This window comes from Grammomys surdaster, unplaced genomic scaffold (genome assembly GCF_004785775.1).
Source record: "Grammomys surdaster isolate TR1022 unplaced genomic scaffold, NIH_TR_1.0 66, whole genome shotgun sequence".
NCBI classification, from domain to species: Eukaryota; Metazoa; Chordata; class Mammalia; order Rodentia; family Muridae; genus Grammomys; species Grammomys surdaster.
In genome coordinates this window covers 4,039,144-4,053,783 of record NW_021604568.1, presented here as the reverse complement: position 1 = coordinate 4,053,783, position 14,640 = coordinate 4,039,144, and the positions used below count along the sequence as shown (strand labels likewise).

Genomic DNA, 14,640 nt, shown 5'->3' with positions numbered 1-14,640 from the left:
AGCAGCCAGCCCACGTGAGAGAAGAAAAAGCCCCGGCGGGAATTGTGGGGGTCAGCGTGTGTTTCTGAGAACTTGTGGTGGGCGCGGTGGTCTCGGGCCCATTCATACACGTCATTCTGGAAGCACAGGGAAGAGGAGCCCAGTGTTGAGAAGAGTTGCCCTCCAAGAAGAATGCAAGGTCCTAGATGTCTGCAAGGGCCTCAGACTCTCAGCCCAACTCTCAGAGTCCTAGGCACTCTGTCTCCCAAGGAGGCCTTGGCAACACCCTCTCCTGCACACTTGCCCCTGGAGCTTCTGTGAAAAAGCAATTTAAAAAGACTCAGAACAAAAGAATACTGTTGCTTCCCAAGGTTGCATGGTGGGTAGATGGAAGGCGGGTCTTAATGTTCAGAGAATTTCATCAGCAGAGAACATGGTGTCTCTTTACACAAGTAACATGAGACAAGGTTCCTTTCAAGGAATTGATCAGGGACAGAGAGATTATGAAACAGATGGCCTCGGCTCCAGTGTTGTTGTAAAGCTGCACAAACTCTGTGTCACTGCCATCACAAGTGGGTTGTAACCCAAGAGGACCGACGTAGGACGTAGAAGCATGAGCACATTTCTGAATGACCTCCGGGCTTTTCTGAACTTTATCCATTTCTTCAAGCATGTGCTAATGTGCCTCTTCTTTTTGTCCTCTAAACACAGAGACTGGGAGCCTTCGCCTTATACATTGTCAGAGCGAGGTGATTACACACATGATAAGAGCCTCAGATATTGTCAAGGCAAAGTAATTAATTAGTTTTCTAGTATCTCCCCCCTTATCTTCCAAGCCAAATCCCATACTGTAAGCAACAGCCTATGGCTAGGTGAGTGTCCCTCTCCTAATTTCCTATAATATATCCACTGTAAACTTGTTGCAAGCACCATCCTCTGTGCTTGAGTTATCCATCATGGTAGCCCTTGATAGGACAACAAGGTAAGCTTCTTTAATGTCTCAGTGACCCGGTTTCCTCATCTGTTCAGTGAGTGGAACAATGAGGCCCACTTCCTGGCATCCTGGTTGTGAAGACTTAAGGAGTTAATCCGTGTCAAATGCTGGCCCAGTGTCCAGCACATGGAACTATAGAAATGTTTGCTCTTATTACCTGAAACAAGAGAGTTCTTGAATCTGTGACATTTCCCACATCCTGTTATAGTAGAGTTCAAAGACAGTCACAGCAAAGCATGATTTATTGTTGATTGAGTGTTTAGGGAACCATAGTCAGCGTCTTGTTGGTACTCTATGGTCCTTTAAACCAAAGGACTACAGCAGCCATAACTCAGGAAGTTTAGGGTTCAAAAAAGTTATGCTTGCCAAGTCTCATGAGAACAGGAAAGGGAAGCTACTTAAGGGAGAATGCAGAAAGGAAAAAAGAAGGCCCCGGTTTACTGGGGCATTGGTATAGAGACAGGCTGCAGAGAGAAGAAGCTAGACACAGGCAACAACAGAACAAACCAGAGAATGAGAAGGAGCCAGACGACCACAACATATTGCTAGAGTTAGTTTGTGGCCACACAGAGCAATTCAGGAGAAAACAGAGAAACCAGATTGAAGCAGTTAGCCTGGAGAGGAGTTTGAGCCACAACAGCTGAGTCGAACCAGCCAACCAGAGTTCACAAAGAACAAGAAAGGGTGAGCTTATTCACAGTGAGTCTCAGAGGCTGAAAACACTCTAGGCCTAGATTAGATTGTGCAGAGGTTAGAAGCTTCCAAGACTAGGCCTAGGTTAGCAGATGGATGGAGCCTCAGAGAGGACAATTCCATCAGGTGAATAAAAGCTATATTTACAAAAAAAAAAAAAAAAGTTATGCCTGGAGAACCTGTTCTACCAACTTCTCTTTCCCTTCCCAGTGACCCTGAGATATCCCATGCTGTGGGAATTTCTCTCTATACTGAGCATGTACTTGAGAAGACCACTGAAGACTACCTTTCTGGGTTCTGATGTCTCCCACTCTGCCCTGGATCACCCATAGAGCAGAGACACAAGGAAGAAGGGCATCAGCTTCTTACCTGGAACGCCATGGTGTTGGCCATGATGAGGAAGAGCCGCAGGGGCAGCCGCGCTTTGTACGTTCGGTGGCTCCATAGGCGATGAGCTCCAGCTCCAATGCCCTCAATACTGATCACGAAGTAAAGGAATGCTGTTGGGATGGACAACGGAGGAGTCAGCTAACTGTTAAGTGTCCAAGAACATCCTCCCCATGCCAGTTTGCTTCTTAGGATTTGAAGGAACCTATGGGTTGTTCTTTGAGACATCATAGCATTCAGCCCTGCGAAAAATAATCATCACCTCTAACCACTCCACCTAGGAATAGACGTGAGTCAGGAAGACCCAGGCGCAAAGTGGGCAGAAAGACAGGATGCTGCAAAGAAGACAGGTTGTTGGCGTTGTCCACAGCATTATCCTGCTTTAGTTGTCAGACCACTGCAACACTTTTCTAGGTTCTATGCCCTTTGACCTTCAGATCATTTCCCCAAGGGGTTCAAGATCATCGACTACTTCAGACCTAAATATCCATAATCAAGAATGTTTAGAAAATTTCAGTCAGAGCTTAACTTCCACTGAAGCAGAGATTCATGGGGCATGGGGCCATGACTGTCAGCCTGTAGTTACTGCAGCATTTCAGGCCTGTAGCAAGGATCTCGGTACAAGTCAGCCTTGCACACAGTCCCACTTACACAGAGGCTTGAGCTTCACTGATCCTTAACATTATCTTGTGTTGTAGGATAGTTGATCACATTGTGAACCTCAAGACTGTGAACTGGAAAAGCCTTGTTGTGATGTGGCTCAGCCCTCGCACACACCTTTAATCCAAAGAGCTTTCTGTAAGCAGGATTAAAGAAAGTCAATGATAGGTCAAGAGGTGGAGCACCCAGCTGACCTTCTTACTCCACCCACATCCTAAGAAGGAAAAGGCTCTTTCTCTTTTTCCACGCCATCTTAAATACCCTTCATCTCAGAGACCCTCCTCTCTCTCTCTCTCTCTCTCTCTCTCTCTCTCTCTCTCTCTCTCTCTCTCTCAAATTTATCCATTTATTTTATATATGTGAGTACATACACTCCATTTCTGTCTTCAGACATACCAGAAGAGGCATCAGATCCCATTACAGATGGCTGTGAGCCTCCATATAGTTGCTGGGAATTGAACTCTGGAAGAGCAGTCAGTGCTCTTAACAGCTGAGCCCTCTCCAGCCCCCAAGACCCTCCTTTCTCTTTCTTGGGCTTTCTCATGTTCAGTCCCTGTCAAATGGTTGTTTGCTCCAACTCTTGACCTATCATTGAGTCTATTTTCTGTTTACAGAAAGCTCTTGGGTTAAAGGTGTGTGCTAGGACTGAGCTACAGAATAAGGTTTTTCCAGTTCACAATCTTGGGGTACACAGTGTGATCAAATATCCTGCAACATTTCTCCCCTTTTATCTAAAACAAAAGACTCTTTCTCTAACATCAATAATATATACTATCTGGTAAAAATTACATTCATAATCTCTAGTCCATTTGTATTTGGCAGCCTTGGAGAAAGGCTGTACCTTGTTTTGGTTTTGCTTCTGGTTTTGGAGACCGAAAGGTGGGCAACAACACACAGCATGAGCCAACTCAGGGAAACAGGTCTCTAAAGATACTTTTACATTGGAATAATATTTTATGCAATTCCTGTCCTAGAAATCAGACTTATAAAAGATAGGATTTAAAACAATGTTTCTTTAATGAGGTATTAAAACTGCACCCTCATGCATTGGTATACAAGAACTTTTCTAGCTGATAGATAAATTTTTTAACAACAAAAAATGGATTTGATATTTATTTTAGAAACCCTGGATTGTTTAATCTACTAAAAAAAAAAAGGTTTTGTCTTCTAAACTTATGGTTACCCTGTTAGAACTTGGCTTTGTCTTCTAAAAATTATGGTTATGCTGTGTGACTTCATTTTTTTTTAAAGGATGCTTTATTTTAATATTGCAAAAGGAACTTTTAAAAATTATAGTTAAATATATAAAGCCATGGGACATTTTAAATTTTGTTGAATGTTTTATTGGAACATCTTTATTAATATATGTTAGTTACAATGAAGGAGGAAATTTTCATGAAAATGACTATGACAATTGTGGAAAAACTATAATAACTTTAGAAATTATACTGAATAGCAGCAATCAAATTATGGACGCATGAAGGGGCGACAATCATGATGAAAAAAGAAAAAGCTCGGGCCGTCCTTGTGATAGTGGGATGTTCTGATGGTAAATATGATGGCAAAAGGTTTTCAAATACAACAGAAACAGCCGCAGTTCTTAGGAGAGAGAGTGAGGAGATGTCAGGAAAGCTGTGGGTTACTTTGAGACAGTCATCCTGTCCCAAATGCATTAGAGGAACTGTAAAAATCTACCACAGAAGGAACCATGATGCATGGTCAGGAAAGTTACTGCAGCTTAAACAGGAAACCCTTCTTGTTCAGGACTGTCATAGCTGCCGTTTGGAAAAAAAATACAGCTATTGATTGATGACATAAGATGTCAGGTATATGATATATATTCCTGAGGTCTTTTTATCTGTTGTAGTTTTGCCTTTTTCTTTTTCTTTTCATTAGATCAGGTACATATTGCTCTGTAAATTATGGTAATGATACCAAGAATAAAAATTAAGGAATTTATTCATTTAAAATTTTTTTTAGAGGTTTATAATATCAAAAAGGTTAAGAATCACTGGCTCGTGAAATCTATTCCCAATTCCTTTCTGCTCACCTGAGCTCAGGCCAGGCTCCAGCAGTTCCCTCTTTTCCACCAAAGGAACTGAGCCAAGCTGATAAGAGCCCTATTAGCCAAGGTCTTTGCCATTTTCCCCAAAATGTTAACCCTTTCCTTTCCTGACACTGGCTTCAGCTTAAACTAAATCATATGGGAAACTGTTGTGTTCTGTTATATTCTACAAAATAAAGGTCAAAAATCTTCCTATTCTCTTTATGGAATATGTTTATGGGGTAAAAAAATTTTATTTTGATACTAGAGGAGCTTCAATTCAGAGCTGTAATTTTTAAGATTCAAACCTAACAGAGACTGATATCAGTAACCTTGAAGACGATCAAATCCTTTAACGTATTCAGAAATATATTTCAAGTCATGCTGAGTACTACTAACACTGTTTTTTTTTTTTTTTTTTTTTTTTTTTTTTGGTTTTTCGAGACAGGGTTTCTCTGTATAGCCCTGGCTGTCCTGGAACTCACTCTGTAGATCAGGCTGCCCTTGAACTCAGAAATCCGCCTATCTCTGCAAGTGCTGGGATCAAAGGTGTGCGCCACCACTGCCCGGCTACTAACACTGTTAATTACAAGGTTAAAGCTATTTAGTTTCCTGTTTAATGTTTGTAAGGTACAAACATTAGAGCAAAAAAAAACCTTAAGAACAAAGATTGCTTAACTCACATATGCTAGGTAGGTACTAGCCCTCAAACCAGTCAGAGATTTGCTGAATATGGCATTTAATATATTTAAACTTACTACGACAGACAGAAACTCCCAAAATATAACACTGACCAACTAAGGTCTCCAAGAAGATATGGACACAATGACAAAGGACTCTATTGGGATTATGGTATGATATCCCTGGGGCATAACTGCCCCAGTGCTTTGCCTGCTCCCAGAGCCTAGCCTGAACTGTGGATAAACAGAGGACAACTAGAGAATTGACTGCCACACATTGCTTAAGTTCAAGGTGAGGTCAGTCTCTCCCATGTTCCTCTTCCACAGGAAAAAGCCTCTTCATCTTCTGGGCCTCATGATCAAAGACTGCCTCTGCCCTGGGTGCCATAGAAACATGGGAGCCTGGGTTGAAAACTGTCTCGGTAATAAAATACAGACTAGTCTCTGTCATTTTAAATGATACATAGGCCCATCTAGGTTACAACTTATCCTTCTTCAGGTTTCTGATCACATTGACAGCTTAACAGTTAAAAAGAAAAATCAATCAATCAATCAAACAAACAAACAAAAACCCAATAGGCAACTAACTCCTCACCTCAAGCTAATCCACCATTGTGTTGTTAAAAAGGGCAAACAGGCTGCCTTGCTCGGAGGCTTCATATTAAATGACCACTCTCAATCATCACCTGCCTGTATCTCATAATAAGTTATTGAATGGAAAAAGTATAAAATCTAAAACTTACTTAAGATCTGAAAAGAGTGTTTATAGGTCTAAAAATTATTGAGATTGATAATACGGTTGACAAAGCCTAGAGAACATTAATAAACTCGAAAGATAATAAGAAAATTATTTAAGGCCAGCTCTTCACCCAATCCCAGAACCCCCCCCCCCAGGAGGCTGGACTCCCAGAAGCTCTAACAATCCCAGGATCTTAAGTGAGAAGGCTGTGACAGCCCACCCCTTATACAAGGAGTAACTGGGACCTGTAGGGACCCAGGAACTCCCTCCAAGCAAGTGACATGGGCTCCTTCCGGTCTGCACCAGTACCCTGAGCAGACCTAGGGTGCCAGCTCTGCACCCAATCCCAGAATCCTCAGAGGAGGCTGGACTCTGAGGAGCTCTAACATACCCAGGAACATAAGATCATAGGATCACAAGATCTCAGGAGCTTGGTCACGACAGGATCTCAGGATCCCAAAAAAAGCCAGACTCCCAGGAGCTTTTATACCCAGGATCACAGGATCACAGAGACAGCTGGACTCTGAGGAGTTCTGACACAACCAAGATAACAGGAGAGACAGGCTCCAGTCAGAGACAGTGAGTGAAGGTAGCACTAGAGATAACCAGATGGTGATAGGTAAGTGCAAGAACATAAGCATCAGCAACCAAGGGTACTTGGCATCATCAGAACTTAGTTCTCCCACCATAGCAAGTCCTGGACACCCCATGACACTGGAAAATCAAGATTCAGATTTAAAATCGCTTCTCATGTTGATGATAGAGGACTTTAAGAAGGACATAAATAATTCCTTCAAAGAAATACAGGAAAACACAGGTAAACCGGTAGAAGCCCTTAAAAAGGAAACACAAAAATCCCTTAAAGAATTCCAAGAAAACACAACCAAATGGGTGTAGGACTTGAACAAAACTATCCAGGACATAAAAATGGAAGTAGAAACAATAAAGAAATCACAAAGAGAGACAACCCTGGAGATAGAAAACCTAGGAAAAAGATCAAGAGTCATAGATGCAAGTATCACCAACAGAATACAAGAGATAGAAGAGAGAATCTAAGGTGCAGAAGATACCATAGAAAACATTAACACAACTGTCAAAGAAAATGCAAAATGCAAAAAGCTCCTAACCCAAAACATCCAGGAAATCCAGGACACAATGAGAAGACCCAACTTAAGGATAATAGGTATAGAAGAGAGTGAAGATTCCCAACTTAAAGGGCCAATAAATATCTTCAACAAAATTATAGAAGAAAACCTCCCTAACCTAAAGAAAGAAATGCCTATGAACATAAAGACGCCTACAGAACTCCAAATAGACTAGATCAGAAAAGAAATTCCTCCCATCATATAATAATCAAAACACCAAATGCACAAAACAAAGAATATTAAAAGCAGTAAGAAAAAAAGGTCAAGTAACTTATAAAGGCAGATCTATCAGAATTACACTAGACTTCTTACCAGAGACTATAAAAGCCAGAATGTTCTGGGCAGATTGTCATACAGATTCTAAGAGAACACAAATGCCATCCCAGGCTACTATACCCAGCAAAATTCTCAATTACCATAGATGGAGAAACCAAGATATTCCATAACAAAACCAAATTTACATAACATCTTTCCACAAATCCAGCCCTACAAAGAATAATAGAGGGAAAACTCCAACACAAGGAGGGAAATTATACCCTAGAAAAAGCAAGAAAGTAATCTTCTTCCAACAAACCCAAAACAAGATAGCCACACAAACATAACTCCACCTCTAATAACAAGAAGCAACAGTCACTTTTCTTTAATATATCTTAACATCAATGGACTCAATTCCCCAAGAAAAAGACATAGACTAATGGACTGGATATATAAACAGAACCCAGCATTTTGCTGCATACAGGAAACGCACCTCAGTGACAGAGACAGACACTACCTCAGAGTAAAGGTTGGAAATCAATTTTCCAAGCAAATGGTCCCAAGAAACAAGCTGGAGTAGCCATTCTAATATGGAATAAAATCAACTTTCAACCAAAAGTTATCAAAAAAGATAAGGAAGAACAGTTCATCCTCATCAAAGGAAAAATCAACCAAGATGAAATCTCAATTCTGAGCATCTGTGCTCCAAATGCAAGGGCATCGACATTCATAAAAGAAACTTTACTAAAGCTCAAAGCACACTTTGCATCTCACACAATAATAGTGGGAGACTTGAGCACCCTACTCTCATCAATGTACAGATCATGAAAACAGAAACTAACAGAGACACAGTGAAACTAAGAGAAGTTATGAACCAAATGGATTTAGCAGATATCTATAGAACATTTCATCCAAAAACAAAGAAATATACATTCTTCTCAGCACCTCATGGTACTTTCTCCAAAATTGACCATACAATTGGTCACAAAACAGGCCTCAACAGATACAAGAAAATTGAAATAATCCCTTGCATCCTATCAGATCACCATGGACTAAAGCTGGTCTTTAGTAACAACAAAATCAATGGAAAGCCCACATATACATGAAAACTGAACAATGCTCTACTCAATGATAACTTGGCCAGGGAAGAAATAAAGAAAGAAACTAAAGACTTTTTAGAATTTAATGAAAATGAAGACACATCATACCAAAACTTGTGGGAAACAATGAAAGCAGTGCTAAGAGGAAAACTCATAGCTCTAAGTGCCTACAAAAAGAAACTGGAGAGAGCATACACTACTAGCAGCTTGACAGCACACCTGAAAGCGCTAAAACAAAAAGAAGCAAATACACCCAAAAGGAGTAGATGGCAGGAAATAATCAAACTCAGGGTTGAAATCAACCAAGTAGAAACAAAAAAGGACTATACAAAGAATCAACTAAACCAGGAACTGATTCTTTGAGAAAATCAACAAGATAGATCAACCCTTAGCCAGACTAACCAGAGAGCATGGAGACAGTATCCAAATTAATAAAATCAGAAATGAAAAGGGAGACATAACAACAGAAACTGAGGAAATTCAAAAAAATCATCAGATCCTACTACAAAAGCCTATACTCAACAAAACTGAAAAATCTGGATGAAATAGACAATTTTCTAAACAGATACCAGGTACCAACGTTAAATCGGGCCCAGATAAACCATCTAAACAGTCTCATAACCCCTAAAGAAATAGCATTAAAAGTCTCCCCACCGAAAAAAGCCCAGGACCAGATGGTTTTAGTGAAGAATTCTATCAGACTTTCCAAGAAGACCTAATTCCAATTCTCTATAAACTATTCCACAAAATAGAAACAGAAGGAACACTACCCAATTCGTTCTATAAAGCCACAATTACACTCATACCTAAACCACACAAAGACCCAACAAAGAAAGAGAACTTCAGGCCAATCTCCCTTATGGATATCGATGCAAAAATACTCAATAAAATTCTCTCAAACTGAATCCAAGAACACATAGAAACAATCATCCATCATGATCATGATCAAGTAGGCTTTATCCCAGGAATGCAGGGATGGTTCAATATATGGAAATTCATCAACGCAATCCACTATATAAACAAGCAATTAAAATGGTATAAGACAAAAAGGAGGAGGGGGATGGGATAGGGGGTTTCTGGGGGTGGAAATGAGGAAAGGGGATGACATCTGAAATGTAAATAAATAAAATATCCAAGAAAAAAGGAAAATCATATAAAAAGATGTTGAAGGTTGATAAATACAAATTATAAATGTTGGAGAGTCTAAAAAGATGTTTAAGATTTGAAAATCTAAGATGTTTTAAGATATATAGATTCAAGTTATAAAGGTATAAAAATAATTTAAAGCAAAAAATGGGAAATGTTTAATATTCCCCCACATGCCATTGTTATTTCAATGTCTAGAATTTTAATATTTATCAATGGAGTTCTGAGAAGCTAATGAGATGCTGGCAGTTTACAATTCAGTCACAAGCTCACGATTTTAATTTTCCTTTTGGTTGTCTTCTGAATATATGCTTATAGATGCTTCTCATTATGCTAAAAATATCTCTGTCCAACCTGCATATACCTGCATATACCTGGCTTTTTGGATTGAGGAGAGAATTTCTGTGCCTTTTAACTCAAACCTACAGCTATTACAAGGTCTCAAAGGGATGAGTCTATTCCAGTTGTCTAACAGACACTATCTTTTTTCTAAAATATGGATTTCAATACAATAGTAAATACTAACATACATCCTTTTGTAAACTAAAGTTTGTATAAGCTTCAGGGAATCAAGAATCCTAAGACTTGTACCCACCTGTCACAGATCCATGGATCCCAGATAAGTACACCTGCCTGTTCTTGAAAGTGGGATTTTCCCTTGGTCTTGGAATTCCTTTTCCAATTACTAGACAATTCAAATTTTTGTCCCTAGTCTATACTTGTGGCAGCAGATTTTCACCTGGCTGACAGATTCCATCCAGGGATCAGCTGTAGGGCTGCTGATCTCTGGAATTGTCAAAGGCTAATGTCAACCAGTCCAACCGATGTGATGGCTCCCTGTCTTTCATCTGGATTAGCTAAGTAAATGCTTCTAATAAATGCCCCATTGTCTAGCCTTTGACTAGTGTTTCAGCCTTCCTGGGCCCCTTAGACAATGTCCTAATGTCAGTAGAAAGCAGTTACAGAAGGAAGATATGACGTGTGTCCGTTATCCCTCCTTACAGGGTAAACTGCTAAGTCAAAAAGGAACTCCCCCGGCCCACTCTGAAAAGGACCCCACTTTGTGATCCTGGCCACCCTGATGGCCATGAAAATAAATGGGATCCAATCCTGGATTCATCATTCTTATCTGAAGTTCACCCTCTCTTCCCCAAACATCTGGACCCAGACCAGCAATGGGTTGTTAGACAACACTCACAGAACCCATTAAAAATTAGACAGATAGCCGGGTGGTGGTGGCGCATGCCTTTAATCCCAGCACTTGGGAGGCAGAGGCAGGCAGATTTCTGAGTTCGAGGCCAGCCTGGTCTACAGAGTGAGTTCCAGGACAGCCAGGGCTATACTGAGAAACCCTGTCTTGAAAAACAACAACAAAAAAAATCAGACGGATAAAAGATTCTGGACACTGGTTTTCTATTTTGTGTTGCCTTGGGCTGCTGAGTCACATGCTCCAGTACAGTACATATGACTGTTGATTAGAACTACAGACGAAAGCCTAAATATCATTGCTTATAGTTCCCCTACCCTCATGTTTGACTTATATAAATTGTTTGGGCCAAAATGGAACATATCCTCATTCTTTAGGTCTTTTGGATATAGGGTCTAGAATATGGAAAATAGTTTGGGCACCTTCAGGTATAGGTATATGCCTGTCCCTCAGTTGAAGACCTTGACTGTGGAGGAACATGACGTGTGTACTTTTGTGCTACGTCGGGTGATGAAGCATTAGCTTCCAGGGTAACTAATACAGATAATTATTTTCAGCTACAGAGAGTTGAGAGCCAGTCTAGAAAAACTGGGGAAAATCAACCCCATTCAAATTAAGATAAAAATGATATAAATAACTTCTGGGATACAGAGAAGACTTGGAGATTCCACCCTTATGTATCTGGTAATGACTCTGGGATGATGCTCACCATCCAGAGATTCCAGGTCACCAGCAACAGGGTCTTAGACATCAGTAGCTCCAACACAATGTTAAACCCTCTCCCTGTCCTAGGAAGGACAAGATCTCTGCTTATTTAAGATATCAGAGTCTCAGTATCTGCTACACTGTAATGTACAGATGTTAACGGCAGGGGTTTCCTCTTACTATTTAGTACCTCCAAAGGGCACTTGGTTTGCTTGTGTCTTGGGACTATCCCCCTGTAGTAGTCCCTTTAGCATCACTGAAACTTCTAACTTTTGCTTACTTGTACATCTGTTGCCTCTGGTGTACCATTATTCTGGAGAAGAAGGCTAGGAACACCTGGGACTTCCCAGCATAGCCGTAGCCATTTTGTTCCATGTCTGCCAGTTATTTCCTATTGTTGCTGTACCATGCCTACCAGTCATTGACACAGAGAAGTAACTTGGCTCAGAGCAAAGACATGCTGACCACACACCCTGTTTTGTTCTGTCCGTTCTGAATGTTCTGTATGAGGCTTGCTAACCTTAAGAAATTCCACAAAGCTTTACATAGCGCCCATCAAATCAGAGGTCAGTATGAACTATTGTGTCTGAAATAGCTTGAGTCAGAGCTGACCACTGGGTGGTACTTCCTGTTCCTGCGTATGAACTCATTGTGGTTTCTGTGGTTTTATCCTTTATGAGCTGACAGAAAAAGATATCTGTTGCCACAGTTGAGATAATTCTGAGCTATGCCTCTGATCTGACCAGTATTACGGTGCACATTCAGTAAACTATTCTTGCTTAACTGAGATTAGTTTTCACATGGTTTGTGTGGCAATTTCTGAACCCCAACAGTCTCTAGCTATTTACTAGCTGGGTGAGTATGTTGATGAAGTTAAAAGCTAAGTGTTCTTGCAGGGTCAGAGCACTGATCCAGTCCCACCCCTATCAAACACTTCCTGGGAACACAGCACCTCAACTCAAAACCTACAAGATCAGTCTCTCTAATGGGGAGTGGAAACTTTGTGTACCCGTCTGTTCCTCTGATTGGTAGAACTAGGATGACGGTCTGAGGCCTTGTTAGAAGCACTATAAAGTACCCTAGGGGGCATCTGGAAGCCATAGAACCTCAGGGGTTACAGAACTTAGCCAAGATTGGAGACAGCAAACATTGTACAAACTGCTATGTGTCCTTCTGCATCAAGAGTTAACAGCTTTCTAAGTCTCTTTTCTCCTCTCTTCTGCCTCCTGTGTGTCATCCTGGTCCTTCTATAGAAACCCCCCCCCCCAGACAACCATAGGGACCATGTCTGTCTTAGGGAAGGACTGACCATATCCTTTTGAACTGAAATGAGAGCTCAGATGATTTGCAGCCTCTGACTCTGTGGTGACTGAGGTCTTCCCATGAAGAGGATCTGACTGTACCTGTACAGAGAAGTCACTGGAGGGCAAACCCTGAAGTCACAGGAGGAGAGAAAAGGAAGGCTTGGAGCAGAGCCAGAGTACCAAGAAAAGTGTCTGAGTCTGCTCCATACTGCTGATCACTAAGGCATATTGGCTCCAGAGTACAGACAATGCTATCTTAACAGGGGAACTGAGTGACAATCCTCCTGACATTGAGTCATGTTCTTAGTCTGCCAATAGCTTAGGTCACATAGGTCCTTTCCCTGTCCCCAAGGAAGGATTGTATGTGTCCACACTGATGACGAAAGAGCTTTCCCCTCAGGTGAGGGGTAGGAAGGTTTGTTCTTTGGCCCTCAGTCTTGTCAGAGAGGTCTTAGTCCAGAGGGCTTCATGGAAAAGGGACAGCTGCAGGCTGGATAGAGAGTAGAAGGTAAAGCATTTTGTTATGTAAATATCTGAAGAGCATCTTGTTGACTGGCATGTGCTGCACCCTGACGACCTACCTGGAGTAGCAGAGCCACATACCCGCACACTTGTGTGTTAGGGGAGGCTGCCTCACCCTCCTCCAGGCCAAACCAGCCTGATCTGGCCAGGGGCTAAGGTCTGAATGGTTGTAAGGATAACCAACCCTTTTTTGTACTTTTCCTTTTCAATGGCTTCTGCTCCTTTGCAGAATACCCTGTCTATGTTCCCTGACTGGGCTCAGCATGAAGCCCACGGAGTTGGTATGGTACCTTATTGCCATGTCCCCTAGGTAGAACCTGGTTCTCCTGTGGCAGGAAGGAAGGGCTGGGACAGGCAGTCAAGTAAATGATACAAAAATTTGTTCTAGGGCTGCTGGTTACCTCCATGCTGCATTGCTACCCTGCAGTGAACCCTGCACATGGTTTCAGAGCTTGGTGCCCAGCACTCACCTGGTTCTGTCAGTTAAAGTATTCCCAAGATTTAAAGATATGCCACAGCGGTAGAGTACCTGTCTAGTATGCCCGAGGTCATGGGTTTAACAAACAAACCACAAAACACCCCAGGCTACTTTTGCCAAAGAGGTTAGCTAAGGATGTAATCCCAGCAGGCTGAAGCAGGAGGATTCAAGGCTAGCCTGGACTGCATAAGAGTTCCAAGACAGTATAGGTAACACAATGAGATTCTGAAAAATCAAACAAAATAAACCAGTTGTGGTGATGGACACTATAATGCCTACACTTGGGAAGTGGACCCAGAAAATCAGACTTTTTGTTGTTGTTGTTTTGTTTTGTTTTGTTTTTTCGAGACAGGGTTTCTCTGTGTAGCCCTGGCTGTCCTGGAACTCACTCTGTAGACCAGGCTGGCCTCAAACTCAGAAATCCGCCTGCCTCTGCCTTCCAAGTGCTGGGATTAAAGGCGTGCGCCACCACCGCCTGGCCAGAAAATCAGACTTAAGGTCATTCTCTGCTAGAGAGGGTTCCAGGCCAGCCAAGGCTACATGAGAAGCTGTCTCATGAGAGAGAGAGAGAGAGAGAGAGAGAGAGAGAGAGAGAGAGAGAG

At 41.5% G+C, this 14,640-nt stretch overlaps 1 protein-coding gene across 1 annotated transcript in view; it reads right to left on the bottom strand.

Annotated features, from left to right (window-relative positions):
- LOC114627578 (acyl-CoA desaturase 3-like) overlaps positions 1-14,640 on the bottom strand; it is a 32,463-nt gene that overhangs the window by 3,990 nt on the left and 13,833 nt on the right. The window contains exons 3-4 of the mRNA XM_028775464.1: positions 2,036-2,166; positions 1-116 (exon numbers count right to left, since the gene is read on the bottom strand). The exon at positions 1-116 is cut by the window's left edge and continues 51 nt beyond it. Of these exons, the coding sequence (XP_028631297.1) occupies positions 1-116; positions 2,036-2,166 (247 nt within the window). The remainder of the gene's footprint in view (positions 117-2,035; positions 2,167-14,640) is intronic.